At 35.9% G+C, this 27,895-nt stretch overlaps 2 protein-coding genes across 3 annotated transcripts; both read left to right on the forward strand.

Annotated features, from left to right (window-relative positions):
* On the forward strand, positions 1-27,579 carry LOC121366516 (multiple epidermal growth factor-like domains protein 10). 2 transcript variants are annotated; one of them, XM_041490943.1, is made up of 4 exons: positions 1-152; positions 20,506-20,655; positions 22,998-23,732; positions 26,745-27,579. In XM_041490943.1, exons 2-4 carry the CDS (start codon positions 20,634-20,636, stop codon positions 26,963-26,965), a joined length of 978 nt encoding a protein of 325 aa, XP_041346877.1. In that variant the 5' UTR covers positions 1-152; positions 20,506-20,633; the 3' UTR covers positions 26,966-27,579. The 2 variants fall into 2 exon arrangements, with proteins under 2 accessions (XP_041346877.1, XP_041346871.1); XM_041490937.1 differs by lacking the exon at positions 1-152 and adding an exon at positions 15,577-15,739.
* LOC121368911 (KRAB-A domain-containing protein 2-like) lies at positions 9,188-9,673 on the forward strand. Its single transcript, XM_041493671.1, has one exon. The coding sequence runs from the start codon at positions 9,188-9,190 to the stop codon at positions 9,671-9,673; it is 486 nt and encodes a 161-aa protein (XP_041349605.1).
* Positions 27,580-27,895: the final 316 nt, after the last annotated feature.

Below are 27,895 nucleotides of genomic sequence, written 5' to 3' on the forward strand. Positions count from 1 at the left end.
ATAAAACGATGGTTTTAACCGGTACTTCTGCATGGTCGTGATATAAGACTGTAATACAAAAGATACATTTACGTACGCACTGAGAAACTTTGGGAATTGAACTTCATAAGTTTTAACGTTGTGGGCTGAGATCGCACAGAAGTCTTCTTCAGGTACACAGTGTACCCAGTTACATTTATCGACGTGTTCGCTCGAGCTATTTGCAACGCTTTCTACGCAGTAGGACGCTCGCTATATTCAATTGAAAACCGAAACAACGTAATCATGTCTCTTTTGGTGGTTTTTATTCTCTGCTTTGCTGGAATTCAAGGTATGTAGTTTTTTTTCTCAGCTCCCAAGACAAACTCATATGTGAGTTCGCTCCGGTTTCATCCGCCCCGACTCTCTGCCAGTCCGCCATTTTTCATTATTACCGGACGTTGTTAAAGGGACATTCCTGAGTTTGCTGCAATTTTTAAGATGTTATCGACTAACATATACTTGTTAACGATTGTAATTACATATCAAGTATATTTTTCTGCATAAAATATTAGTGGCTGTATATTAAACGTGTTTCTGATCGTTATAATATTTGTGCTAGGTTAAATTCCCTTTTATTTCCAAAAATGTTGTGGGTTTTTTCGTACGTACGAAATTATTTGAAGACAAAATCCAGTTTTGGCTTCTTAGAAATATTAAGTTGATCAGAAACACATTGAATATACAGACACTGATATTCTAAACAAGAAAATATATTTAATATGTAAGTTTAATCGTAGAAATATTTTATTAGTCGGAAACATCTTACAATGGAGCAAACTCATGAATGTCCCTTTAAGTCAATTCTGTGTCCTTGGGGTGGTGGTGGTTGTGATGCTGTGAGTGATGTTAAAGCTGGGAATGATTACTGTATTACATTTTCTAAATATTTAACAAATGTGTATAAGAGGCTCTTAGGAAGAATGGGATTTTCCCTCCACTTAAGGTTGAAAACCCAAGACCCACCCCCACCCTCTCTTTATATATCATTCCTACGGGCCTGGAGTTTCGATTAATGACATATTTGTTTACTGTACAATTCATTTAGCTTAATGGTGCATTCCACCCAGAATTTTGTTTTAACATTCTGATTTCTATGCAAAGTTTTAAATTATACATATCTTCATTTTTGTATTGTATTGTTCATTTCTCCCCAGCTCTTTACTGTTTTAACATATAACACTTTTAATGCAAATAATCATATTCACTTGGAAATTAATCAAGCACCACCAAGGCCGAACACGATGTTAGTAGTTTTCTGTTTTCTTGTTAAACCAGATATTGATACTTTGTTTTACGTATTCTGTATGTACTAGGTGTTTACCGAGGTGGGATGAATACATTACTTAGTGATTTCAGTTCCATAGTTATTGACCATATATTTACAAGCATTTTTACAATATATGTATTTTTCCCTCGAATACATTAAATATTGATGTATAGACTCTGAATGCAGAGAACATTCATTTCAGTGTTTAATATCCAGAGTATAAGACATTTGGTCAAAACTAGCTGTCACGTAATCAATTTCCAGGTGTATGTTTACCTTTGTTTACAGTTAACGTCCCAGGTGTGTTTTTACTGGTGTGCCGTTAAACATTAATTTATTAATTCGCAAACGTTCAAGTGTTATATGCGCTATTTGACATGTTTATTTAGTTGATTTCGGCGCTGGAAAAGGTTCAGATGGGTTTTGCTTCTTTGTTGTTGGTTTACTGAGGTTTTCTTTCTTTCTATTATCATCATTATCATAATTACCGTGTGGTTTATTGTGCGTTTGTTTTTGTTGTTGTTTGTTTAGGTTTTTTTAATTGGGGTTTGTGGGTGGACGGGGATTTCTACTTTCTGACAGAAAACATGAGCCAAGTGTGTCGTGTGTTGGATTAGTACATCCATGTGCGTTAGAGACAGGTTTTTGTTTGTGCAGCTTTTCTTTGAATGGAGGGTTTGGGCAATCTAATTAAAATTAGTTCCACTATTACATGTGGATCTAACAGCAGCCCGTTGGAGCTCATGTCCAGTTAACCTTTCATTCGACGAATCAAAACCTTACTTGCAAAATCATGCCAGTGATTTGAAAAGAATTTGAAAACATTCGGGATTATGCCGAGAGCATACGAAATGATTCGGGTGAATTACGAAGTATGCCGGAAACTAATTTCAATATAAAATGATATCAAGACAAAAAAAAAACCCAAACCCCGTGATGGTATAGCCATAAAATCTATTTATACTAGTATACAATCCAGAGTTTATTACTGCACTTTTCCCCCTGTTGTTTTTCAATGTTGAAATAGACCAACAAGTTCGCCTATTGCATAAATAGTCTCGCCCGGTATTTTTAGAATTTGTATGCTCCCGAATAACGCTATAACAGGCGAAGTGTAGTTGATCGATATTTAAATTGCTCTAACGATTCCGCTTCATTCGAACAAAAAGTACATAGATTATCTGCTAGTATGCCACATGTATTCAGGTAAGTATTCGTGGTTAATATACGGTATATAAGTTTGAACTGAAACATTTGCGTCTTAGTGTCGATGGTGGTTCAAAGCATTGTGATAACATGGTTTCGGTGATTGTGGTGTCGAGTGTTTGGGACCATTTGTGACAAATGTTTTCTAAAGAACACCGAATACGTGTAATATAGCTATTGTATATAATTTTGTTATCATTAGTGTTTAGTATTTTTGTTATTAATGGATCACTTTCAGCTGTTTGCATATTTAATCTATGACCTTTTATTCTACAAAGCCAATATTTTGGAATATAATTAATTAGTTTAAAATATAATAAATAATTGCCATTTAGGTTGAATTGTTGTTGTACCGAATTAAATCGTTTAACTTTACCATTTGCAGTAAGTACGCATTTTATTGTTTTAAGCCTTGATTGTGCCAATGTAGAAACAGTTTTATATGTTTAGGCGGAATAAAATTGAGAAACGATTCATTTATAAATTGCTTTACCCTTTCAATTTCGTTTTGTCTAATTAGTGCATAATTAGTAATTACATCTTTCTAAAATACATTTGAAATACATTTTACGGTTTTAAGTAGTTGGTTTTTGTGAAAGCTGAAAATAGTTTCACTACCAAAGTCAGTTAATATAATTTTTGTAAGACTCTGCCACAAACCATCTGATGTGAGTAGTCGCTTTATCCATTTTACTTTTAGATATCTGCAGAATGACATGGCATCAATCATTTTAAGTCCACCATTGTTATAGTCATTCATAAGCATTGTTCTTTTAATTTTATCACGTTTACCATACCAGATAAATTTATAAAACATTGTATTTAATCTTTTTGAAAAATGTTTTATCTGGATCAGGTAGGACTGTGAATAAGTGAATGAAAAGTGGCAGAATCTGATATTTTATTATATTAATTTTACCGTTAATAGTTAGCGATCTATTTGACCATGTGAATGATATTTTACGTGCTCTGGTAAAAAAAAAATCGAAATTAAGGAAAGGCATTTCATTGAGATCCGTAGAAAACATTATACCGAGAATTTTGTATGGCTCTTTTCACCAAGGTGTGTGGGCAAAGTTTTTCAGTTAATCCTATTTTGGAATGAATGAATGAATGAATTTTTAACGACACCCCAGCACAAAAATGCATCGGCTATTGGGTGTCAAACTATGGTAAATGCAAAACAATTGATGATCAACATCAAGATAAAACTTGAACAGTTAAATTAAAACACAGTGTAAAGAACTGTATAAAAATACAAATATCACAGTTAGATAATATTTACAATTTACAATAAAACGCAGTATCACGTAGGAACTGTAAAATAAGTTCTGGATGGAATCGAAAGGATTCCATCACATTTCTTTGTCCAAATATATCTTTTCGAGTTTCTTTCAGATGGGTACACTCCACCAAAATGTGACGCACAGTCAGAGTACACTGATAGTGTTCACATTGAGGTGGAGGATCTTTCTTCAAGATAAATGAATAGGTCAAGTCAGTATGTCCGATGCGGGCACGACACAAGACTACTTCATCCTTTCTGCACTGTCTATAGGAAGACTGCCACTCTCCCAAGACCAGCTTGATGGCATGAACCTTGTTCGCAATCGCACCGTCCCAATCATGTTGCCAAGTCGAAAAGATAAATTTGTTAATATTATATTTAAAATCAGTATACGGTACACCAACCCTGGCATGAGGCAAATCCAAAGCAGACTTGGCAGCAGCATCTGCCTTTTCATTACCCCTATACCAACATGGCTGGGCACCCAACAAAATACAACATCTTTACTGGCAATAGATAAAAAGACACACGTTCGTATCACCATCCCAATTAAAGGATGGTCCAGCTTTATATTTCGTAAAGCTTGAAGACACGAAAGTGAATCGGTAAAAATAATAAATATGGATGCAATCGAATCTTTGATTTCTTCTAAGGCTTTCATGACTGCCCAAACTTCAGCACTAAAAATTGATGCCGAGTCAGGCAGTCTCATGGAAATGATAGTGTCTGATAAAAAAAAACTGTAGCACAAGCCACAGAATTCCCATCCCGTGATCCGTCTGTATACACAGGAATGTAACCACGGTACTTGTCTTGAATTTCCATGAACAATTGTTTATATACCACAGCATCTGTACGATCTTTCTTCAGATGCGCCAGATCAAACACAATTTTAGGTGGTGTAATACACCAAGGTTGTAAAACAAAATATGAAGGCGTTTCCAAAGTGTCAGTTAAATCAATGTTGGAAAGCGACAAAAAGCGCTTAATGCGAAGACCAAATGTACGAACAGCATTTGGCCTTGCATCAAACAACTTCATATATTTGTTGTCAAACACCGCATTATTTGTAGGATGTGGTGGTAAAGATGTAATATTGGTAGCGTACTGCAGAGAAAGCTTTGCACGTCTAGCACCCAAACAAGGTTCGTGTGCATCAACGTACAAGCTCTCTACAGGAGATGTTCTAAACGCACCAAGACAAAGCCTAAATCCCTGATTGTGTATAGGATCTAGCATCTGCAAGTAAGACTTGCGTGCCGACCCATACACAATGCATCCATAATCAAGTTTTTATCTAACTAAAGATCTATACAGACAGAGCATAACCTTTCGGTCTGCTCCCCATTTCATATTACCCATAACTTTTAAAATATTGAGAGCTTTCAAGTCCTTCTTTTTAACATATTTAAGATGGGGCACAAAAGATAGCTTCCTGTCAAATATAAACCCCAGAAATTTGGTCTCCTCCACAACTGGAATTGGATTTTTGTCCAAAAACAACTGTGGATCTAAGTGGAGACCTCTTTTCTGGCACATATGCATACAAACCGTTTTTGACTTTGAGAATCTAAAGCCATTGTCAGTTGCCCATTGATGAAGTTTATTCAAACAAAGCCGCAATTTACGTTCAATGATACTCATATTGGACGATATATAGCAAATCTGAAAATCATCGACATATAACGAGCAATCCACATAAGGTGTTAAACACTGGGAGATGCTTTTAATTTTCACAGAAAATAAAGTTACAAACAGGATACTACCTTGAGGCACACCCATCTCCTGTGGGTGAATGTCAGACAAAGTCGACCCCACCCGGACTTAAAAGATCTATCTTTTAAAAATGGAGAAATAAAAACAGGAAGTCGACCTCTTAGGCCCATGCCATGGAGGTCGTTTAAAATCCATACTTCCACGTGGTATCGTAAGCTTTCTCTAAATAAAAAAAACACTGAAACCAAGTGCTGATTATGGATGAAAGCTTCCCCACAAAACGTTTCAAATCTAGTAAGATGATCAACCGTGCTACGTCTAGATCTGAACCCACATTGCACGTTAGTAAGCAATTTGTGGGATTCAACCTATTTTGGAGCCGATCCACATAGCAACACATTTGTCTAAATTAATTTTAAGACCAGAACATATTTGAAATTTTTTAATTATTTAAATAATTCTAATAAAGTTCTTTCTGATATTCGATGTTATTAATTTTTATACCTCTAATATATTCATTACGTTTTACTGCAAGAGAAAGTAGCTCGACACATAAAATGAACAAATACGGTCAAATCGGGTCCCCTTGTCTACATCCCCGTTCACACTTAAAGAAATTTGAAAGGTACCCAAAGTTTATATTAGCACTACAGCTATCATTAAAAAACAATTTTACCCATTTTCTGAAAGATTGTCCAAAGTTAAATGTTTCTAATGTTTTGTATAAAAAATCCCAAATCAACCGTTTCAAATGCTTTTTCAAAATCTATTGTTAGCAATAAACCTGGGATTTTATTTGTTTTACAATATTCCATAACATCATACATAGTTGTAGTGGTTTCTCCAATAAAACGGCTTTTTTGAAAAAACGGCTTGTGATTCGCTTATAATTTTTGATAAAACTGACTTCATTCTACTAGCGATAACACCTGACGCAATCTTGTAATCTACGTTTAAAAGTGTGATTGGTCTCCAGTTTTTTAAGTTGGCGTCTATCTCTACCATCCTTTGGGATGCATGTTATAATACCTTGTTTTTGAAAATCTGAAAGTTTCCCGGAATTATATTCATGATTAATAGAACGACAGACGAGAGTGCCGATATCTTTCCAAAATAATTTATAACATTCAGCTGTAAAACCGTCTGATCCTGGACTTTTTCCATTTTTCGTATTTGTAATACGCTCTTGCATTCATCTAAAGTAATATAACCTTCACAACTCTCTTTTTCAATTTCTGATAATTTTATTTCAGTAGCTAAAAAATTGTTTTTAATTTGTTTCGATTGTTTATTGTAATTATTAGAATATAAGTTTTTAAAGAAGGCTGAAGTTATTTTCAAACTATCTACATTGTCAGTTTATAGCACATTATCATCGTCGAATATTTCTGATATTTTTTTGTTAATATTCTGTATTTTTTTCGCCTTCTTCATACCACTTTGCTTTACTTCTAAAAATTATTCCCTTTATTTTTTGATTACGCAAGGTTTCAATTTCTAATTTTTTTCATGTAGTATTCTGGATTCATCATTAGTAAAAGTATGTGATCTTGATTCTAAATTTAATATTTCTTTTTCAAGATTTTGTTCTTGTTTTAGCAGAACCTGTTTTCTTCGTGTTGAGTAATTAATACTTTCGCTTCTTATTCTCATCTTAATAATTTCAAAAAGAAGTTGATCATTAATTGAAAATATCATAGTTTGTCGGTTTTCTCCAAAAATGTAATATTCGTCAATAGTTTCTGAAATAATAGTTCTAACAAGTTTTGTATAGTTATCATCATATAGTAAGCTTGCATTAAATTTCCAGTATCCTGGTCCTCGTTTTGTGTCACTGAGTGAAATTTGTAATATTATAAGGGAATGGTGCGATTTGTAACTTATGTCTATAAAGCATATTTTAATTGAAGCTCAAATGTCTTCTGAAACTAGGAAATAGTCAAACCCACTTTGTTTAGTAAAATGTTTAAGTCGCCAGGTGTATTGACATTTATCTGGGTTACCTATTCTCCAAGGGTCGTTCAAGTTTAGATATTCTTTTATTTCTGCAATACCCTTATGGGATAAAATATTGTTTCTTTGTTTATAGTTATATGTGTCTAACGTATAACCTTGAACCACGTTCCAGTCACCTGCCATAATAATTGAACCCGGTAAACGTTCTAACTGATCTTTAATGTTTTTGAAGAATATAGGGGAATCCGAGTTTGGACCATATAAATTAACTAATGACAATTGATATTTTTCTATAGTGATGTCCATAATAATATAACGACCATTTTTATCGCATATAAGATGATTCACTATATATTCAAAATTATTCTTAAAAAGTATCATAACACCGGCGCTATTTGAGCTTCCGTGTGAAAAATAGCATTTATAACCCCATTCTGCAGCCCAAGGTTTCTTGTCTTTTTTTTAGCTGTGTCTCCTGCAAAAAAACTAATGAACACTTTTTACTACGTAAAAAATTGAAAATATCTTCATTTGTGATCAGATTGAAGACCGTTCACATTCAGCGTGAAAATAGTTATGTCGGACATTTTTGCCGTTGGTTAGATTTTTTGAGTGAGTGACATATAAAGTCCTGATGATACAAACAGATAAATCCGTTTCAAGTCACAAATAGATAAATATATAAATAATATAAACAAAACGAACAAATAGATATATAAATAAATCCACGTGGTGGTCCACCGTATGCATAGTTTACTGTGATATTTTCGTTTAATATATGTGTGGGTTAGATAAGCTTGGAATTAACACAGAACTGTTTTTACTGAGTCGCCCTTATACACAAGCCGTGTTATCAAGCACCGACCACTCACTTAGGTTTACAAATCACTCACCAAGCGTGATAGTTTGCCATGGAAATCCTGTTTTGTTACTGGTTCAGTGGCAGTCGTGTATCTTATATTACGAAACAGCCAGCAATAGTATACCTTAAAGTATTCCACCACGTGCATATATTTGAAACTTAGTTCACTATTATAATGTATTCTAAAGGCAGGTATGGCTTAAATATTGTGCCAGAACATATATATGTTACAGTCAATGTGTAAAACCAGGCAATCTGTAGAATGCCTGAAAATTTCAGGCAATCTGTAAAGTAACCGATTCACTCAGGCAATCTGTACATTGCCTAAATATTTCAGACAATATACACATTGCCTGACTTTTCAAGGTAATTTCTAGACACATTGTCTGGAATGAAAGATCCACCATTCATTGACAGCAATTGTTTTAAAGGTAAACACACCTAGTGACAAAATGCAATATTAGTTAAAATTATGTAATTTATTTCAAATAAAATTCTCCACAAAGACATTCTCCAAAAACAAAACACTGACGAAAAGCTTGACATCAAAGTAATTAAGATTCAAAATATTGCGTTTAATCTCATACTGTCTTAATCTGTTAATGCTATACTTTGAAAGAATAATCGTAACGGTTAATTACCTTAAAATAGATAGTTTTTTCAATGGATTAGAAGCCCGTTGAACATGCATTCATGATAACTTTTGATGTTAACCTGTCTTATCTATTAATGCTATATTTTGAAAGAATAATCTTTTGATGTTAGCATGTCTTAATATGGTATATGGATGTTTTTGCAACGGATTAGAAGCCAGGGTAAAAGTGTTTCTCCATAATACAGTATGGATAGGCAGGCATATCATTGCTCAGCAATGGCAGAATTAATGGATGTTCGTTTTAAGGAATTACTTCTAGCAAAGAAGGTCAGTGATACAAAGTCAGTGCTTATGCTGAAAGAGGAATATTTCCAAACGATGGATGAGTTGAAGGAAGCTTGTTCGGTCAAATTAAAAACTGCTAGACAATACTACATTCTAGGACGGTACGAAATACTCCAATGTGGTGATGTGGAGAAGTTAATTCGCAAGCGTGCCAACTTTGCAGAGGAACCAATATACTTTGTGAACATTGATGAAATGTATGACATCATTAAGCGTGCTCACATTTCAACTGGACATGGTGGTCGCGACAAAATGGTTACGTTTTTGTCTAGATATGCAAACATTACGAGGGAAAGCATTGAACTCTTCAAGTCTCTTTGCATTGAGTGCCAAAAGAAACGAAAACGTGCTACGACAAAAGGGATTACCGTGAGACCGATATTATCAAAGGATTTTGGATCACGAGGGCAAGTGTAGCAAAAATATTCAAATTGTTTTAATGATGTGCATCAATGTATGTTTTTATCAATTATGTGTTTGGTTTAGATTTTTACTTGTTTTAATGTCTTTATCTCAAATCCGTAGCGAATTAAATAATATTGCATTTTGTCACTAGTTGTGTTTACCTTTATAACAATTGCTGTCAATGAATGGTGAATCTTTCATTTCAGGCAATGTGTCTAGAAATTACCTTGAAAAGTCAGGCAATGTGTATATTGTCTGAAATATTTAGGCAATATACAGATTGCCTGAGTGAATCAGTTACTTTACAGATTGCCTGAAATTTTCAGGCATTCTATAGATTGCCTGGTTTTACACACTGACTGTAACATATACATGTACATGGATATAATTGCATACGCACACATACACGCACGCACACGCTCACACAAAAAAACACAACCCCCAGTAAAGAACGATATATGTCTATACATACACGTACACATCACACACACACACACACACATACAGTACGCCCAAGAGAAAGGGACAACACACCCCCAAGTGACATATATACATGTTATAGATATATATATATTTTTAAATAATGTACATATTCATATGAATAATCACAACAGTGACATTTATATAAATTATTAAATATCACTCAAATATCATTTGTGATGATGACCATAAAGTGATACGGATGATGATGATGGTGTTGATGATAATGATGAATAGCAATTTTAGACGCAATCTAAACTAGTAAAATAAATAGAAAAGTGCACAAACAGTCATTTACAAATAGAAACGTGTCATAATAAAGTAACCAGTGTCGGTGTAAACATTAAGTGGCTCAGCACGGTGTGCTAGCCGTCACAACTATGTCTGGGCTCAGTGGAATGCGTTGGACCTGGCTGGTCGAGGGTTTCGGACCGAAGTTTGTGTTCCGGTTAACTTTGATAATTCTCCCACTATGGAGTTTGGCAAATATGTTACCCGCACACGACCACGCTGATTCAACACGTGTGTTTTCTTTAGTTTGCCTCAGTAGTTGGTGGTTGATAGCAGTCAGGTCCTCTGCTATAGAAACGCCGGATCCTTTGAACTTTTTACGGTTCTGAATCACAGCAATTTTTTCTTTCCTACACTTAAATTTCAGAATAATACTTCTGTCTCTATTCTCGTTGAACTTGCCGACTCTGTGTGCGATGTAGATGGTGTTTTTGACATTCAAACCCAGTTTACTTTCAATTAATTTAACTACCTTCTCTTCACTTTGTATGCGTCTCTTATCACGAATACTCTAATACTGGATTTACGGGTCCATTGTTCTATGTCATTCACCTTGTCGTTTGTCAGCGTTAATGCGAACAACGTTTCCTCCATCCGTTCTTCTGTCTTTGATTGGTTTTGTTTTAACAACTCAATTTCCGCTCTTAGCTGTGTATTTTTAGTTTCCACTTCAAACACTCTTCCTTCTAGTTTGTTTACTTTTATTGTTAACGACTGCACAATTTCATCTTTCAAATGTTTCATTTCGTTGTTAACATGTCTTTGGTTATGAGCATTTCCACCATACTGTCTATTGTTTTTTGCAAGTCTTGTATGTTAGGTTCACTCTTAATTTTTTTTATACTTGTCTGCTCGATTGGTCGTTGTCTGTCCATGTTATCAAGTGTATTTTGTCTGTCTGTGTTTTCGGTATACGTTTCTGCGTGTACACTCTCCGCAATATTATCGGACGACATTTAAAAAGAAATAAAACTCTCACCTTGACTATTATCTAAACATGACACTTTCTTTCTTTTGTTGTGCTTCTTTCTACCCATAATAGAACGATGACTGAATCATTTGCCTTTCGTTACATCCATGCTTGCACTCATTGTCTTTGGCTTTGGTCACTGGCCGCCATTGTGTGGTGATTGCATGTTACTATACCACGCTTGCGCTTGCGATGTGTGTTTTTTACAAATACATATTTACAAACATACAAAACAACAAAAATATTCACCGATTTGCGTGACAGAACACTATAGTTTAGTCCTTGTATGTAGATTATGGAATTAATAACACCAGAGCAATATAGATGCAACTCAAGCAGGAGAGCATTTAACGTGTGTGACCTCTCGGCGGCCATCTTAGTTGTCTATCATCGTTAGAATATTTATTCTTCACTTGTTATTACACAAGACAGTTATGGGTAAACTTTAAAAATTGGTTTGAGATCAAAACAGGTACTACCTTGAATTTAGATATATGTGTTATACAAATCATTCTCTAAATTTTATTGAAGTTGTAAATATAATAAAGTATCACAGAAATATTGAAAGATTCATATTGTCAGAAAAACAAGTAAATGGTCGAATTTACAACTTTAGTCATTTAAAGGCGTTGTTTCTCTATTCCTCTTGTTATTGTTTTCAAACCCATTGTACTTACGTATACTAGAACTTGTGTTATTTGTATCTTACACCTTTGAAACACCCATCATTTGGATAGAAACTATTCTTTCGTCATGTTTATCCTTCCTCTCCATTTTTCTGTCCCTCTATCATAAGTCTTTTTTTTTTTTTTAGCTCTTCCTCTTCATCGTTAAAAAACGTGTTGTCCTTACTACATTAGACACCCACTTAAAACAGTTAAAAACAACAACAACAACAAAACCTTTTGGTTGTCGATAAACCTTTCTTTATGTTCTTTTTTCCCCTTCCTCTCTGTCGCCCTTTCTTTTTCTTCTTTTGTTTTCCTCCAATGCAAGCTCGTTTCACCTATCATTCTTGACCCTCAGATCATTTTAAAATGCGTATGTATGTATGTATGTATGTATGTATGTATGTATGTATGTATGTATGTATGTATGTATGTATGTATGTAAGTATGTATGTATGTATTTATATGTATGTATATAAATACGGTTGTGCAGTATATGACAAGAAATGTAATGAATATAACTCCCATACATATCGCATACTGTTTATATACATAATATGAAATATAAAACCTTTACCGTACCGTTATACAGGTACACATAATCATGTTATAATTTTATTATTGCTGTAGATTGTAAGACGATGATTCAAGGCACCCCAACCTTGACATTGCCAGTGATCTGGGGGTAGTAAAGGTTTAGAAAAAAAAAGAAGAAGATATTTAAATTGTTATTTATAGATGAAATGTCACCTGGACATGGGAGTTTCTACAATGAGTCACCAGGGCCGTACCCCCGGGGGTCGGGAGGGGGGGGGGGGGGGCAGTTGCCCCCTAACAATCTCACTTTTTTTACTCCAGAAAACAGTATACATATCTCAGGGTTTAATTTGTATAGACATTGCGCACGGTATTGCTACCAATTTACGTAACGTCAAAAACGTCAGAAAAATTGGCAATTTTAAAAACTCTATCATAGTAAAGTTCTTTAACTACACTGACATTTTTCATAAAGCTACATCCACAGTCGCCACGCGCGTTTTTCGTAAGGATACTCGGCAACTTAGTGACTTTTATTGTCATCTGCTTCTACAGCTATAACGGAGCCTACCCTGATTACAGTGCATATGTCGCAGCTCTGGTCTTCTTCAAAGTGTTTGGCGATTATTATTATTATTCCTGGTTTTGTACATTTCTTCACAAGCTGAAGTTTTTGCCTGACTGTACCACCTTTCGCATTTATCTAGATTTTATTTCCCAATTAGCAATACCTTTACTAATATACCTGTATTTGAAAACAGATTATGTTTCTTGGTTAACGTTTATGGCTTTTTCAATATAGACTATTTGACGTTCATACAGGAACACGTAAAACTTCTAACGCCGGACATTTTGAGTGATCTGAGAGAAATGTGCTCATGTTTGAGAAAATGGACAGACAGTCCTTGTGTATAAATGATTCAGTCACCAAAACAAGGAACTCGAAATATATCGGATTTAAAACTACATATTTTTGTTATTGTTTTTACCAGTACACTTAAAATTTAACATTTTATACCAAAAGTATGTATTTTGGAGTGTTCGGACATTTTGAGTGATCTGCGAATGTATATAGCTTGAAATTTGTTTTTGAAATTAAATATGTTTTTAATCCATCTGAACAATAAAAGAAAGAACTTTAAAGTAATGCAAAACTATTACTGGTACTCTTAAATTTACGCTACTTAAACTTATCTTTTAAATGCTGTTATATTTTTTTCAATCAAATTTAAGCTCAGATGAACAGTCTTGTCTATCATTTTTGGGCCATTCATCAGCTGTTTTTAACTGCCCACAGTCCAGACTCGGATGACTTCAGCATAGGCCACTGAGGTCGACGTCACATATCTAAAATATCGCATATTTACATGTATTTTTAAGCAATGATGTTTGAAACTAAAGTAACTCGTTTGTTAGTGTTACAATTTACACGTTAAAAAACGACATTTGTCAATCGAACGGAGAAGATTTATATATGTTTTAATGTTTCATAGCCAAGATTGAATGGAATTATCAATGAGAAAATATGTTTTCTTCATACAAATTAAAACATTAAAGTAATATATACATAAGTACTTTTTGTAAATGCGAAAAATGGTGGTAGAACCCCGGGTTTAAAAAATTGACGCAATACCGTGCGCAACGTCATAGTGTTTCATTTATTTATTTTAAAAAGGTGGTGCCCGTAGGATTTTGATCAGGGTACGGCCCTGGTCACTGCTAGGATTTAGTTAAAGCATGACCGTAGGAACTTGGGGAGGGTGCAAGAAAAAAAGGTTTTATTTAACAACGCACTCAACACATTTTATTTACGGTATATGGCGTCAGACATATGGTTAAAGACCGCACATATATTGAGAGAGGAAACCCGCTTTTGCCACTTCATGGGCTACTCTTATCGATTAGCAGCAAGGGATATTTTATATGCACCATCCCACAGACAGGGTGGTACATACCATGGCCTTTGATATACCAGTCGTGGTGCACTAGCTGGAACGATAAATAATTCAATGGGCCCACCGACGGGGATAGATCCCAGACCGCCCACGCATCGAGCGAGTGCCTTACCTTTGGGCTAAGTCCCGCAACGCTTGGGGAGGGTGTTGCTTTGTTTTATTTTTGTTGTATTACGTGTGCTTGTTTGTTAATTTTTTCACTAGATATTTTCATTTTAAAACTGTATCTATGTCCCCAATACAGAATGTGCCCCTCAACTTCATATAACGTTCCTATGGCCCTGTAAAGTCTTAATATATTTTTTATTCAGATATTTAGAATATAGCATCAACTTATGTTTTTATTATTATTATTATCTTTTAATTTAATTTTAAAAATAATAATTTTCAAAATATCTTAGTTTATTGCCAAACTGCTTGTGAAAATACCTTTGTTATACCTTGGTGCTGGCAGTGGTCGCCATCGACAGATTATCCACTGCATTTTGTCCATTAGTAAATTATTTGGCTTTACTTTTTATAACATAATATAATATAATGTATAATATTTCAAAGCAAAACTTAATAATTTTGCCGGGACGTCGTCATTATACAACTTTGAGATTGGACCTTTAAATCTGCAACCACTCTTCTCAATACTGTAAAATCTTTATTAATGCACAATAAAAAAAAACCCAGAGCTACCGTTTTAAATTTCTTTTTGCCACCAATAAATATTGTCATCTGACTCTTCCCCCCACCCACCCTCCTACTTCGCGCCTCTTTCTGTGTGAACACTTTATACGGACTTTGTACGGGTATATCGATCACGGTATGTCGTCACGTTCTAAGAATACCCGACTGGGTTCCCTATTAAACGGAGTATTTATAAAACGATGGTTTTAACCGGTACTTCTGTATGGTCGCGATATAAGACTGTAATACAAAAGGTACATTTACGTACGCACTGAGAAACTTTTGGAATTGAACTTGATAATTTTTAACGTTGTGGGCTGAGATCGCACAGAAGTCTTCTTCAGATACACAGTGTACACAGTTACATTTATCGACTTGTTCGCTCGAGCTATTTGCAACGCTTTCTATGCAGTAGGACGCTCTCTATATTGAATTGAAAACCGAAACAACGTAATCATGTCTCTTTTGGTGGTTTTTATTCTCTGCTTTGCTGGAATTCAAGGTATGTAGTTTTTTCTCAGCTCCCAAGACAGACCCATATGTGAGTTCGCTACATTTACGTACGCACTGAGAAACTTTTGGAATTGAACTTGATCATTTTTAACATTGTGGACCGAGGACGCACAGAAGTCTTCTTCAAGTACACAGTGTACCCAGTTACATGTATCGACTTGTTCGCTCGAGTATATTTGCAACGCTTTCTACACAGTGAGATGCTCTCTATATTGAATTGAAAACCGATACATCGAAATTAATTCAGAACATGTAACTTGTTAGAACATTAACAACGTAATCATGTCTCTTTTGGTAGTTTTTATTCTGTGCTTTGCTGAAATTCAAGGTATGTAGTTTCTTCTCAGCTCCCAAGACAGACCCATATTTTAGTTCGCTCCGGTTTCATCCGCCCCAATCAGCCATTCCGCCATGTTTCATCATTACTGGAAGCTGTCATTTAAATTTTGTGTCCTTAGGGTGGTTGTGACGATGTGAGTAATGTTAAAGCTGGGAATGATTACTTTTTTTATTACATTTTCTAAATATTTAACAAATGTGTATAAGGGGCTCTTAGGGAACAATTGGTTATCTCCCCACTTAAGGTTGAAAACCCAAGACGCATCCCCACCCTATCTTTATATATCATTCCTACGGGCCTGGAGTTTGGATTAATAACATATTTGTTTACTGTACAATTCATTTAGCGTAAATGTGCATTCTACACAGAATTTTGTTTTAACATTCTGATTTCTATGCAAAGCTTTAAATTATACATATCTTCATTTTTGTATCGTATTGTCCATTTTCCACCAGCTCTTTACTCTATTTTCACATAATAACATTTTTAATGTAAATAATCATATTAATGTGTACACTTGGAAATTAATTAAACACCACAAAGGCCCAAAAGGAGGCTAGAAGTAGTTTTCTGTGTTCTTGTTAAACCAGATATTGAGACTTTGTTTTACATATTCTGTATCTACTGGGTGTTTATATATATACTCTTCAAAAGAAGAAACGCAAAACCACATTGTCGTAACATTTGGAGAATTGATTTAATTATTGAATGGTGAGTCCGATAATTACCAAATGTTGCAGGATTGTTCACAATTCACTCTAGTCCATTGTGAGTAAGTGATAGGACACACCACCAAGGTCAAGGTCATCTGGAGTCAATACCGGGTGTGGCCTCCGCGTGTGTTGACAACTGCCTGGCACCGCCTGCCCATTGAAGCAACCAGAGTACGGATGACGTCCCGGGGGATGGTGGCCCACTCGGCCTGCAAGGCTGCTGCCAGCTCGGGCAGGGTCTGGGGCTGTGGTTGTCGCTGTCGGAGGCGTCGGTCCAACTCGTCCCATAGATGCTCAATTGGGTTCAAATCCGGTGATGTCGATGGCCAGGAAGGACATTAATGTTGTTGTTCTGTAGGAAAGCCGTTGTGAGACGTGTTGTGTGAGGCCTGGTGTTGTCATGTTGGAACACTGCGTTGGCGTTGGCCATAACTGGAACGATGTGTGGCCGGAGGATCTGGTCAATGTAGCCCTGTGCATTCAGGTTGCCCTGCACGTGGACCAGGTCAGTTCTGCCAGTGTGTGAGATGGCTGCCCACACCATGACACTACCTCCGCCGAATCTGTCCACTTCCTGCACGCAGTTTGCCGCATAACGTTCACCACGACGCCTATACACGCGACCATCTTCCATCATGACGTCGGAGCAGAAATCGGGACTCGTCACTGAACCACACCTGTCTCCATCGCAGTTGAGGCCATTGTCGATGAATCTGGCACCACTGCAGTCGGAGTCGACGGTGTTGTGGTGTTAAGATGACACCTCGAACTGGACGTCTGGCACGAATTCCTACCTCACGTAGGCGGTTCCGTACGGTCTGGTCGGATATCCTGCGCAAACCTGGTATTGCTGTGGCTGTGGAGGTGGCAGTAGTCAATCGTTCCCGAAGGTGGCGTACCCGGATGTAGCGGTCCTGCCCGGGGTAGTGACCCGTGGTCGACCGGATCTAGGGAGGTCACGTGTTGATCCATGTTGCTGGTAACGGTCCCACAGTCTGGAGATGGTGCTTGGGGACACATGGAATGCCCTGGCAACGGCCGTTCTGGATTCGCCTGCGTCTAGTCGGCCGATGGCATTGTTTCTCTGCGGTTAACTGAGACGTGGCATGTCCTGGATTGTCAACTGTCGGCCAGATACAGAGGCCAGGCAAGCGAACACCCTGCACTTTTATACTGTCGGTGTTCATGTTGCACGTGCAGACAACGCACGTGCAGTGGTGACATGGTTTGCACGTGGCTGCGTTTTTGCGAATATTCACATTTTGGAACTTTATTGTACAGTAGCTGCGTTTTATCGAATGTAACCGTGGGAATGTGTTTGGGACATGCAATGACCTTATATTCACAAAGCATGAACCGGTAGGAAACATAAAATCGGAGTTATAACCCATTTGTACCCTTTTGCGTTTCTTTTTTTGAAGAGTGTATATATATATATATATATATATATATATATATATATATATATATATCGTTAAAAAGTGTATGTTTTTCTCTACATGACAGGCTTGTTTCGTGAGAGTTGAATTGCTCTCACTCATCAGATGTAGATTTAATTACACCGTCAACGGAAAGCTGATGACGTAATGGACTATGTGACGTCGAGGTTACGTCACTATGCAGGTCTATAGGTGATGTGTGGTATGCGCACAGAAGGTAGTTGCGTCTGTGTCGACATGCTGATACGAGTTCATTCTTGGAGTTTAGTGTGCTGGTTTCAGGTTTATACATTATGAACAGTTTTTCCTTGAGGCAGAGGTTACATCTTTTGCTCGCTGGAGAGTATGATTTTGCTTTGGATAAAATGTTCCACTTAATGGTGTATGGGTGAATCTATCCTTCAGTGTCCAAATGTACTGACTTAGCGCTGTTGCGTTCTTCTGTGTTGCGTTTTGAAAACTGCTCGTGTGCGCGGTATATCTCGTCTTAAATGTGTTCTCGGTCAAACCAACGTATGTTTCTTGCTTGTTGTTATCGAGTGTATTAACGGTACCTTGATATTTCATGTTCTTCGTTATTCCATACAGCTTGTTTATCTCCATTGCCTTTTTTCTTGTACCAATAGGAAGTGGCCGTCCTATTATGGTTCACAGACAGAAAGAAAGGTTCATTAGGAAGTAGCATTTCACAAGGACGATTATCTCTACATCTTGTGTGCTGCTGCTGGACATCTTTATGATGTAAGCTTTAATTGGCTTTAAGAAGGTTTAATATCTCGGCTGTTTCTTGGATTATCCCCAAGATGGGTCTTTTTTGCTACTCCTGGGTTAAAATTAAATATTCTGTTCCATCTACAGCAGTCCTCAGTTGTATGCCCCCCCCCCCCCCCCCCAATAAGTTCTTTGTCTCTTTCCCAGTTCGCATGCCAAAATGTAGGGTGCATACCATCCTCATGGTATGTAGAAGACTTGTAGGAGTTTCCAAACTCAGAGGTTTTGCTTCATACATTCGATTAAGTTCGGCATCTGTTATCTCATCTGCTGCATGAGGTTTATTTCCTTGTCCTTTTGATTTCAGTTGTTTTTGTTTTCCTTTAAAGTTTCTCATTATTTGGAAAACCGTATGTCAATAAAGATACTCACACCATATTTCTTTTCTTCTAGATACCTGTTGATTGATGATTGGTAACTTTTGATGGAGCATGGTTCGTATTGATCGCCATCCTTTTTCTTCACAGACATGAAGAATTTGGCCAAATATGCATCGAGAGCATCATATTTGATTTCTTCTGGTTTTCTATGTTCGCCTTCCAGATGCAGAAATTCATTAAACAATTTCAAGTCTCTTTCTGTTTTCATTTTTGTATTTTCATTTTTCTGTTCTTGTAAAAAATGTTCAACATCCATAGCACTTACTTTATCAGATCGGTCATTTTGTGTTGCTATTAAATCAAAGTTAATATCTGGTAACCAAGAATCAAAATTATCATCTGGAATGTCACTCATTTTGACAGCAATGTTGTGTAGCAGACGGCTCAAGGGAGATAATTTAAGCATCTAGATTCATTCCAGAAACAAATAGATCCGGCATTTGTTTGCTTTAAGAAAACCAAATACCATTTCAATATTTTCACTGTAGCTGAAATACAGTGAAAATATGACTTTTCACCAAATATCACTTGTATAGTGTCTTTAGATCTATATATTTCATTGCTATGTATATAATAAATGTCTAGTTCTGTTGATGTGTACAGAGTGACGTGCTGCCAATCTTTCCAGTGTTTTGTATCCACGAAATGGTCATAATTACTTGTGGAGAATAAGACATTAAAAAATGTTGGTCAAAACTAGATGTGCCTTAATAAATTTCAAGTTGTATGTAACATTCATTTATTAATTCTTAAACTTTTAAGTGTTATATTGCTATTTAACATGTGTTTGTTTAGAAATAACTACAAAGTAACAGATGTAGGTGCTGAAAACCATTCAGATGGGTTTTGCTTCTTTGTTGTTGGTACTGGGGTTTTCTTACTTTCTATTGTCATTATTATTGGGTGTTTTGTTGGGATTTTTTTTTTTTTTTTTTTTTGGTGGGGGGGGGGGGGGGAGGGTGTTTTTGTGATTGGCTTTTTTGTTTGTTTGTTTTCTTTTGTTTTAATCACACTTACGAAATTCAATTTCGGTTCAAATTTGGCGAATAATTGCGATATGGATCACATTTCATTATCGTAATGTGATTAATGATAGTTTTTTGTTTTTACAGGATATGTGCCTGTAGAGCAGCATTGTTCGTTTTGCAATGCAACATGCTCTTTGTGCGCAACAGGGTATTTTGGACAACGTTGTGAAAAGCCTTGTCACCCCTGCGAAAAAGATCAGAGATGTCATCGGATGACGGGCGTTTGCTCCGCAGGTATACACTATTAACCATGTGCATGGGATATACACGTAGCTCAGTATTAAACACCGCCTGAAATGCTATGGTTCGTAGCACCAATCGGCGTCAGCGTATGCCTCCCTGAAAAGCCCCTATATAACTATCATAGTTTATATATATATATATATATATATATATATATTTGCACTTTGGTCCTACGCTATTACTCAGAGTTTCACGCCCTTCGACGATCTTCAGATAGCTGACACTGGTGAATAGATTGCAGGGTTTTTATGTACTGCGGTTGCGTGGTTTACGCTTGCTGGTATGACGGCATTTTGAGATTAGCTCAGTCCTTTTGTTGAGATTATTTTTGTCTTTTGTTTGTAGGATGGAGAGCTTTTCCTCAATGCACAGATTGCATTGGCCGGAGTTTCGTTTGTACGTGTTCGATTGTAATAGGTAGCATATTCTGTGTAATGAAAATATGTGATAATTTTCAGATCATACACTGAGAATTTGATAACTTTCCAAATTAGATGTAAATTAATCGATGTCAGGGAACTACGTTTATTGACATTTAAGCAAACGTACTGTAAGGTATTCAGCGTTCAGAAGAAAAAAAAACCCGTTAAGCACTGGGGTTTTTTGTTATGTAAGAATATCCAAACTGAATCAATTCTCGTTTGACCTCATTTCCATTCAAAACGACACCGAGTCACATATTTGTACGTCATTTGAATATCGAGTAATGGCTTACTGGACTTAAAGTTGCGTATACAGTTTACTAAAACTTGTATTATTAACCTCGTGTGTTTCGGTATCGTATATATAATATATTAGGGATAAATATAATGCATTATGCTCGTCAGAACAATTGACAGAAATTAATCAGACTTTTAACTGTAGTTGTATCCAATTTGGAAAGGAGGTATCTGGTACCTGGATGTCCAACGGGTCATTTATTTTCTCTAATGTTCTACCTGCCCCAGATGAAATAATCCCAACGTTTTCCATCCTGAAATAATATAGTCTATTGTAAACCACTAACATAGACAGGAATAATGTAAAGTAAAAAACCCAAAAGATTGTTAAGAAAGAGAATGTTCTTTGGAAAGGCAATGACATAATTATTCATAAATCAAGATGGCTGCCATACTAGTAATGATAGCCAATATAGCCAACTTGGAACACAAACAGCTAATGATATCACGATGAGCAAATGAATTACATACACTAATTGATCGTCATAATATATGTTTTAGTCATAGTTAAGAAATTACTATTTTGACTATGCACATAACCACATTGGATGTTTACAGCTGGAGAAACAAATATTCTGATAAATCTGGATAATTCTGTCATCGTCTGGGATCTGGTCTGGCCATAGCCTACCAAAAGAACTCTCAACTTGGACATCTACATGTACCACTTGTTAGACATATATGGTATTCGCCTGTTTCTGGGTTGCTTCCATGTCCAGCCGTTCAATGAGAATACCACTGTTGATCTCCGCAGGCAGAGGGTCACTTCCATTGAAAAGCACGTCATCCGCATGAAATCGACCCTGTGACTTGTTTTGTTAATTCCGTTGTGCTATCTTCTATATCTGAAGGTACACCCTGCACAGACATATGTGTCCTCACAGGCAATTATACTTGATACCTCTAATTTAAGGGCATTCTTGGAATTGTTACCAGCATTTGCCTCAATTTACATAAAACATCAATATAGGATACGGTGGTAGTTCACGGGTCGAGATGGTTTCTGTATCAAGCACTTTGAAATCGCTAACGTTGAGTTTGATGATCAATTAGTGTATGCCAGTAACAACAATTTGCTAACAGTGATATGAAATTCTCTGCTAAGTTCTTGTTCAGTGGTAGTCACATTGGCTACCATTATGGCAGCCATGTTGATACCTGAATAATTATGTCATTGCTGAGTGATATCATAGAAATTATATTATATCTTAAAACATAAACAGCGGCCATGTTTTATATTTGTGAATACGATTTGTTGAAAATATATTAATACAATACATTTTAGCTGTTCTGTCTATTAAAAAAGTGAATTTATCTGTACTAAGGTATGTTCAGTGCATTTTCATGTCTGCGGCAGCCATTTTGAATAATTCAAATTGCTCAAGGGTGGCGGCTCATTATTACCTAGGATATCTTTATGTATTCCCTAACTGTGAATAATTTGCAGAGAACAAAATTATATCGGATAATTTTTGGTTAGGCCAAAATTGGCATTCTGCTGCAGGGATATAAAGTTACTAACACGATCAGGGTCACAAGTTTAGAAAATTAAATGCAAGGGCAATCTACAGAATTGTTTGCTCATGATCACTTGTTAAATTGATTTAATTTCAGTTAATCAGGTCAATATAACTACTCTTTGGAGCTACAACTGCGCATCTTGCCATGGACAATGTGTTGACTGTCATCGTGGATGGCATGGAGAAACCTGCAGAGAACTCTGTAAGAACTGCTCCATAGATGGCTGCAAGAAAAACACGGGTATTTGCATAGATTGCAAGTATGATGCCTGGGGAAAGTCCTGTTCATTACCATGTCCAGACAATTGTATACCTGGTAACACCACCTTTATTTGTCGCCGAAAGACTGGAAAGTGTATTGACGGTTGTAAGGACGGCTTCTGGGGTGTCAAGTGTACACAACCCTGTAGCAGTGGGTGTTTGAATAAAAAATGTCAGTATGATTGTTCCCGTTATACTGACGGATGTAAACCAGGACATTATGGTGACATGTGTAATATGACTTGCAATGATTGGTATTTGAATAAAACGTGCCGATGTGATTGTTCAAGGTGCACTGACGTTTGCATCGCTGGATTTCATGGCGATTTGTGTAACAAGACCTGCAGTAAAGGATGTCTGAATGAGACTTGTCATCCTGACGGAACCTGCCTTGAAGGCTGCAAGCATGCCTTTACTGGGAAATATTGTCACCATTGTGCAGTAAGCTTTTATGGAAAAAACTGCACAATGCGGTGTGGTGTTGGATGTGCTAATCACAGCTGTAATGAAGATGGTACATGCGTGTGCATCCCCCAGTATACTGGAGACAAGTGTACTACTTTTGGAGGCAAGTTCCTAGTATTAACATTCGTAGTCTAACCTGTATTTCGGCGTAGTCTAACCTGTATTTCGGCGAGATGTAACTTAAAGGTAGGGTCAACTCAAACAAGAGCCTTACTGACACGTTAGTAAATGAAAAACGCGTAATTTTAGAGTTAATAAAAAAACATGATTATTCTTGCTAACTGGGGGCAGCTATTTTGTTTCGTTTTTGTGACGTCCGGTGGTACAGCTTAGGGCGAAGTGACGTCAGCTCCTGACCATCTCCTGTATGTACAGTGTAAACAAAAAGCAGCAATTGTCGACAAGGCGTTTCTCATCGATCAACCTGACTTTTAAAACAGCATAAATGACGTAATAATCTAATAAACTATTTAACTAAATATATTTCAAGTTGTATTAACGGAACAAAATGGGGTTATAGTATTTTTCTCTGTTAAATAATCCAAAGAAAAAATGTACACTATTAGGCCTATTGATATGCTACGTTGGAGCAAAAACGACAACCCACGATACCCAAGTGATAATTTTCTTTTCTTTGGGACTACGTAATTGGTCAGTTCTGTGGTTTTAGATGGAAAAGTCTACTTAATTAATAGTTTTACAGAACTTTTTACAGTAATAAACCATGTCCATTACCATTTTAGGTGCGACAGGTAATATTCCACAATACCGGTATGTATTGTTGTGTCTAGACAGCGTCAATTAATTGGCTCGTCTGGTTACCAATCAAATACACACCTGCTAATCAGGAATCACAGGTAGAAGCAACTAACAGCATAGACCAATTAACTAAGAAAACACTCCGTGTATCATTTCACTATGGACAAAACATTGTTAATTATTTCGATTTGTTGTGTAGCCACTTTGACAATGGTATTTTATTTTGTATTGAAAAATAATATATATAGTGCTGGATATATATATACTTATTGCTGGCTTACTGGGATGTGTATTATTACAGAACATTGCAATGTATGACTATTTATGATCCCGCAAAAACCAGGTAGATTGTGTTTCTCTAGTTCTAAGGCTCATTCCTGACGTTACGCGTTAAGTATTACGTAACCACCAGCTCGCCAGAGGGCGTATTCATTGAGATGGTACAAAATGGCTGCGTCCGTTATATATAATAGCCGTCTCATTTAAGCGTTTTATTAATTAACTATACGATTATACTTGTTGATATTATGCAATAATGTGCACTATATGGTTGAATATGTATACCAGGCCAAATGCCTTAATTGTCCCTTCCTTTAAGGGTAGAAATTTCGCCTGGTTCGAAAATATCCCTGGCTGTTTTCGTGAAATAGTCTGTGTGGTGGAAGCGGGTTTCCTCTCGCTCTCATATCCAAATACTAGTACATTTAGTTTAAAATCAATTTAACTAGTACATGTAATTATCATAAACTAAAATTATATGTACATATCAATCTATTAATGGATATTTTCACGGGAAATACAACGCAATTTTGTGGTGAAAAATGTTTAAGATTTCAAAGTACATAATATGTACAAAAACTGAAATATATATTAATTGGAGCTATGTGGAATTCTATTCAGAGATAATCATAAATTGTGAACTAAAAATGAACAAGTCTTTTGCTTATTCTATAGTATGCAGATGTTTTTAAATGCTCTAAAATGTTAACACCTGTAGTTCTTCTGCTGTTGGTATACACTTCAGTTTCACAAGCATTCAAGCGAGGTTAATTCGTTAAAAAATAAAGTTTTTTTCCAACATAGTAAAAACAAAATAGACTACGATCAACCCTTAACATTATTAACGACATTTTTGTTTGTTTTGTATATTGTGATCATAATAATAATAATAGGGTTGGGCGAACTGTGACATTTGTTTGAAGCTGATTTTTTAATGCTCATTTTGTCTGACTGCCATTTTGACGTTCAATATCGGTAAATGGTAAAAATTCAAAATGGCGGCCAAAAAGTATAATTGTTCACGTTATGTGTGTTTTCAATACACTATGGCATGTAATATATGATGTCTGACATTTTTCAGGATGGTTATTTCAAATATGATGCCAAACATTTGCTCTGAAACATGTATATAAAACAATTGCTGCTAAAGTGACATATACTTAATTTATTTATAGAATCACATTCATGTTCACAAATATTATGTTGTACCCATTCTTCGAGGTGCAAGATCCTAGATGTACAGAAGTTTTTGCAATATTATTATATTAATATTAATATTATTTTTATGCATAATTTGGCAATTGTCTTGTCTTTTAAGTCGTTTAGAAATGGAATGTTAAGGACAGGACAACTCATTATTTTTTTAAGGAAAGTCATCCAGTTCATTCAAATTAACATAACACCCAAAACTATTTGGTGAATTTGGAACAAACTTGGTATATGCATTACTCGGGATACCAGGGAGCGTTGTAAAAATTCAAATTAGACTGCGAAACCTATAAAATTCCACACATATATGCTAATAAATTCAAAACCCAAATAGTAAATGCTCTCAAACCTATATTTATATAAGAGACAGAGGGAAAGAAAGCTAAAATTTATTTGTGTATGTATTATGGAGTGTGGCGTAACTGTCAATTTGCAACCTTTTCCGTAAAACTGCCCGAGTGCCAGTTTGTTAATATTGTTTACTCAGCGGTGTAATAAATAAAATATTATACTCGTTCTCGTGTGAGACCGTTTATATTACAACTCGTGTGTTTTTAATCGTACATTACTCGCTTTCGCTCGTAATGTATGATTAAAAACGCACTCCTTGTATATAAACGGTCTCATATGGAAACTCGTTTTGTATTCTCTATGTACGTACGAAAAATATATATTAGAAAATAAAATGAAGTTTGACTTGGAGCAAATGCTAGGAAGATCAGAAACACATTTAATTTACAGCCTCTGATATATATATATATATATATATAATATAATATAATAAAAATTGTAAAATATGTAATTACATTAGTTAAAAAGTCTGTATTTGTCTATTGCCGAATATTTTATTGCTCCGTTTCTATTGCAGGTCTTGGATTGTTGAGGTTTGTGCTTGGCGTGCTGAATTCGCCTACAGTCATAATGATTGCTACCGTCATGTGTGTGTTTTTATGCAGGTATGCATACAAGTTTTCATATATTATAGAGATTATTACTAGCTTGTGTGTCGTACTGATTTTACGAAACGTGTGTCGGGATTACCCGAGCGAGAGCGGTGGTAATACATACATCCTGACACGAGTTTCTTAAAGTCGGTACACACACACACGAGTGCAATAATTTCTTCATTATTATTATTATTATTATTAATAATAATAATAATAAAAAGGTCCGTCTCAAAAATGTTCAGCCATAAACAGAAGACAACGAGGAAATCGCGCCACATTCCATATGCACATTCTGAACTAGGACTGGGGAAGCAACGTTGTTATGACAAAATTACGACATTACACTTGTTATTACATGTGTGCTTCGTATGATTTTTATTAACTCGGTTATGTTGAACCATGTGGATAATAAATATCTATACTGTGTTTTGTTATGCGCAGATGATTAGATTGTTAGGTCATCTGAGCCAAATGCCCAAAAGGAAAATATTAAGGTAGTTAAAAAAATATTCTTCTCTACTTCCAAAACACTATAACCGAATAGTCTTCCTATATGTAAAGGTCAGTAGATGGTTTATCAAATTTGTGTATGTCATTAATGTCGGGTCTCCCGTTTATCCCCGGGGAGAGGGAAATTTACCTTTTCTATAGTTATATAGAGAAATTAATTTACACTTTTATTTCTTCGATTTCTTCTCCAAACCCACTCAACCAATTTCAACCAAATTTGGTGGAAAGCTTCCTTGGCACGTGGAGAAACAAATTTGTTTTTTTCTGACATTCCCCCCCCCCCCAACCCAAACAAACAACACCCCCTCCCCCCCCCCCCAAAAAAAAACAAAACAAAAATAACAACAACAAACAAAAACACCCAAAAAACAACAACAACAAAACAAAACAAAAACCACCACCACCACCAAGGATCCGAGTGGTGGGGCATAAAAGAGGAAGTTAAAGCAAGGTTTTAAAAATATTTCTCGAACAATTTGACCAATAATTCCAACCAATGTTATAATGCTATAACCGAATAGTCTTCATATAATTAAAGATCGACAAATAGTTTATATAATTT

This window comes from Gigantopelta aegis, chromosome 3 (assembly GCF_016097555.1).
Source record: "Gigantopelta aegis isolate Gae_Host chromosome 3, Gae_host_genome, whole genome shotgun sequence".
NCBI classification, from domain to species: Eukaryota; Metazoa; Mollusca; class Gastropoda; order Neomphalida; family Peltospiridae; genus Gigantopelta; species Gigantopelta aegis.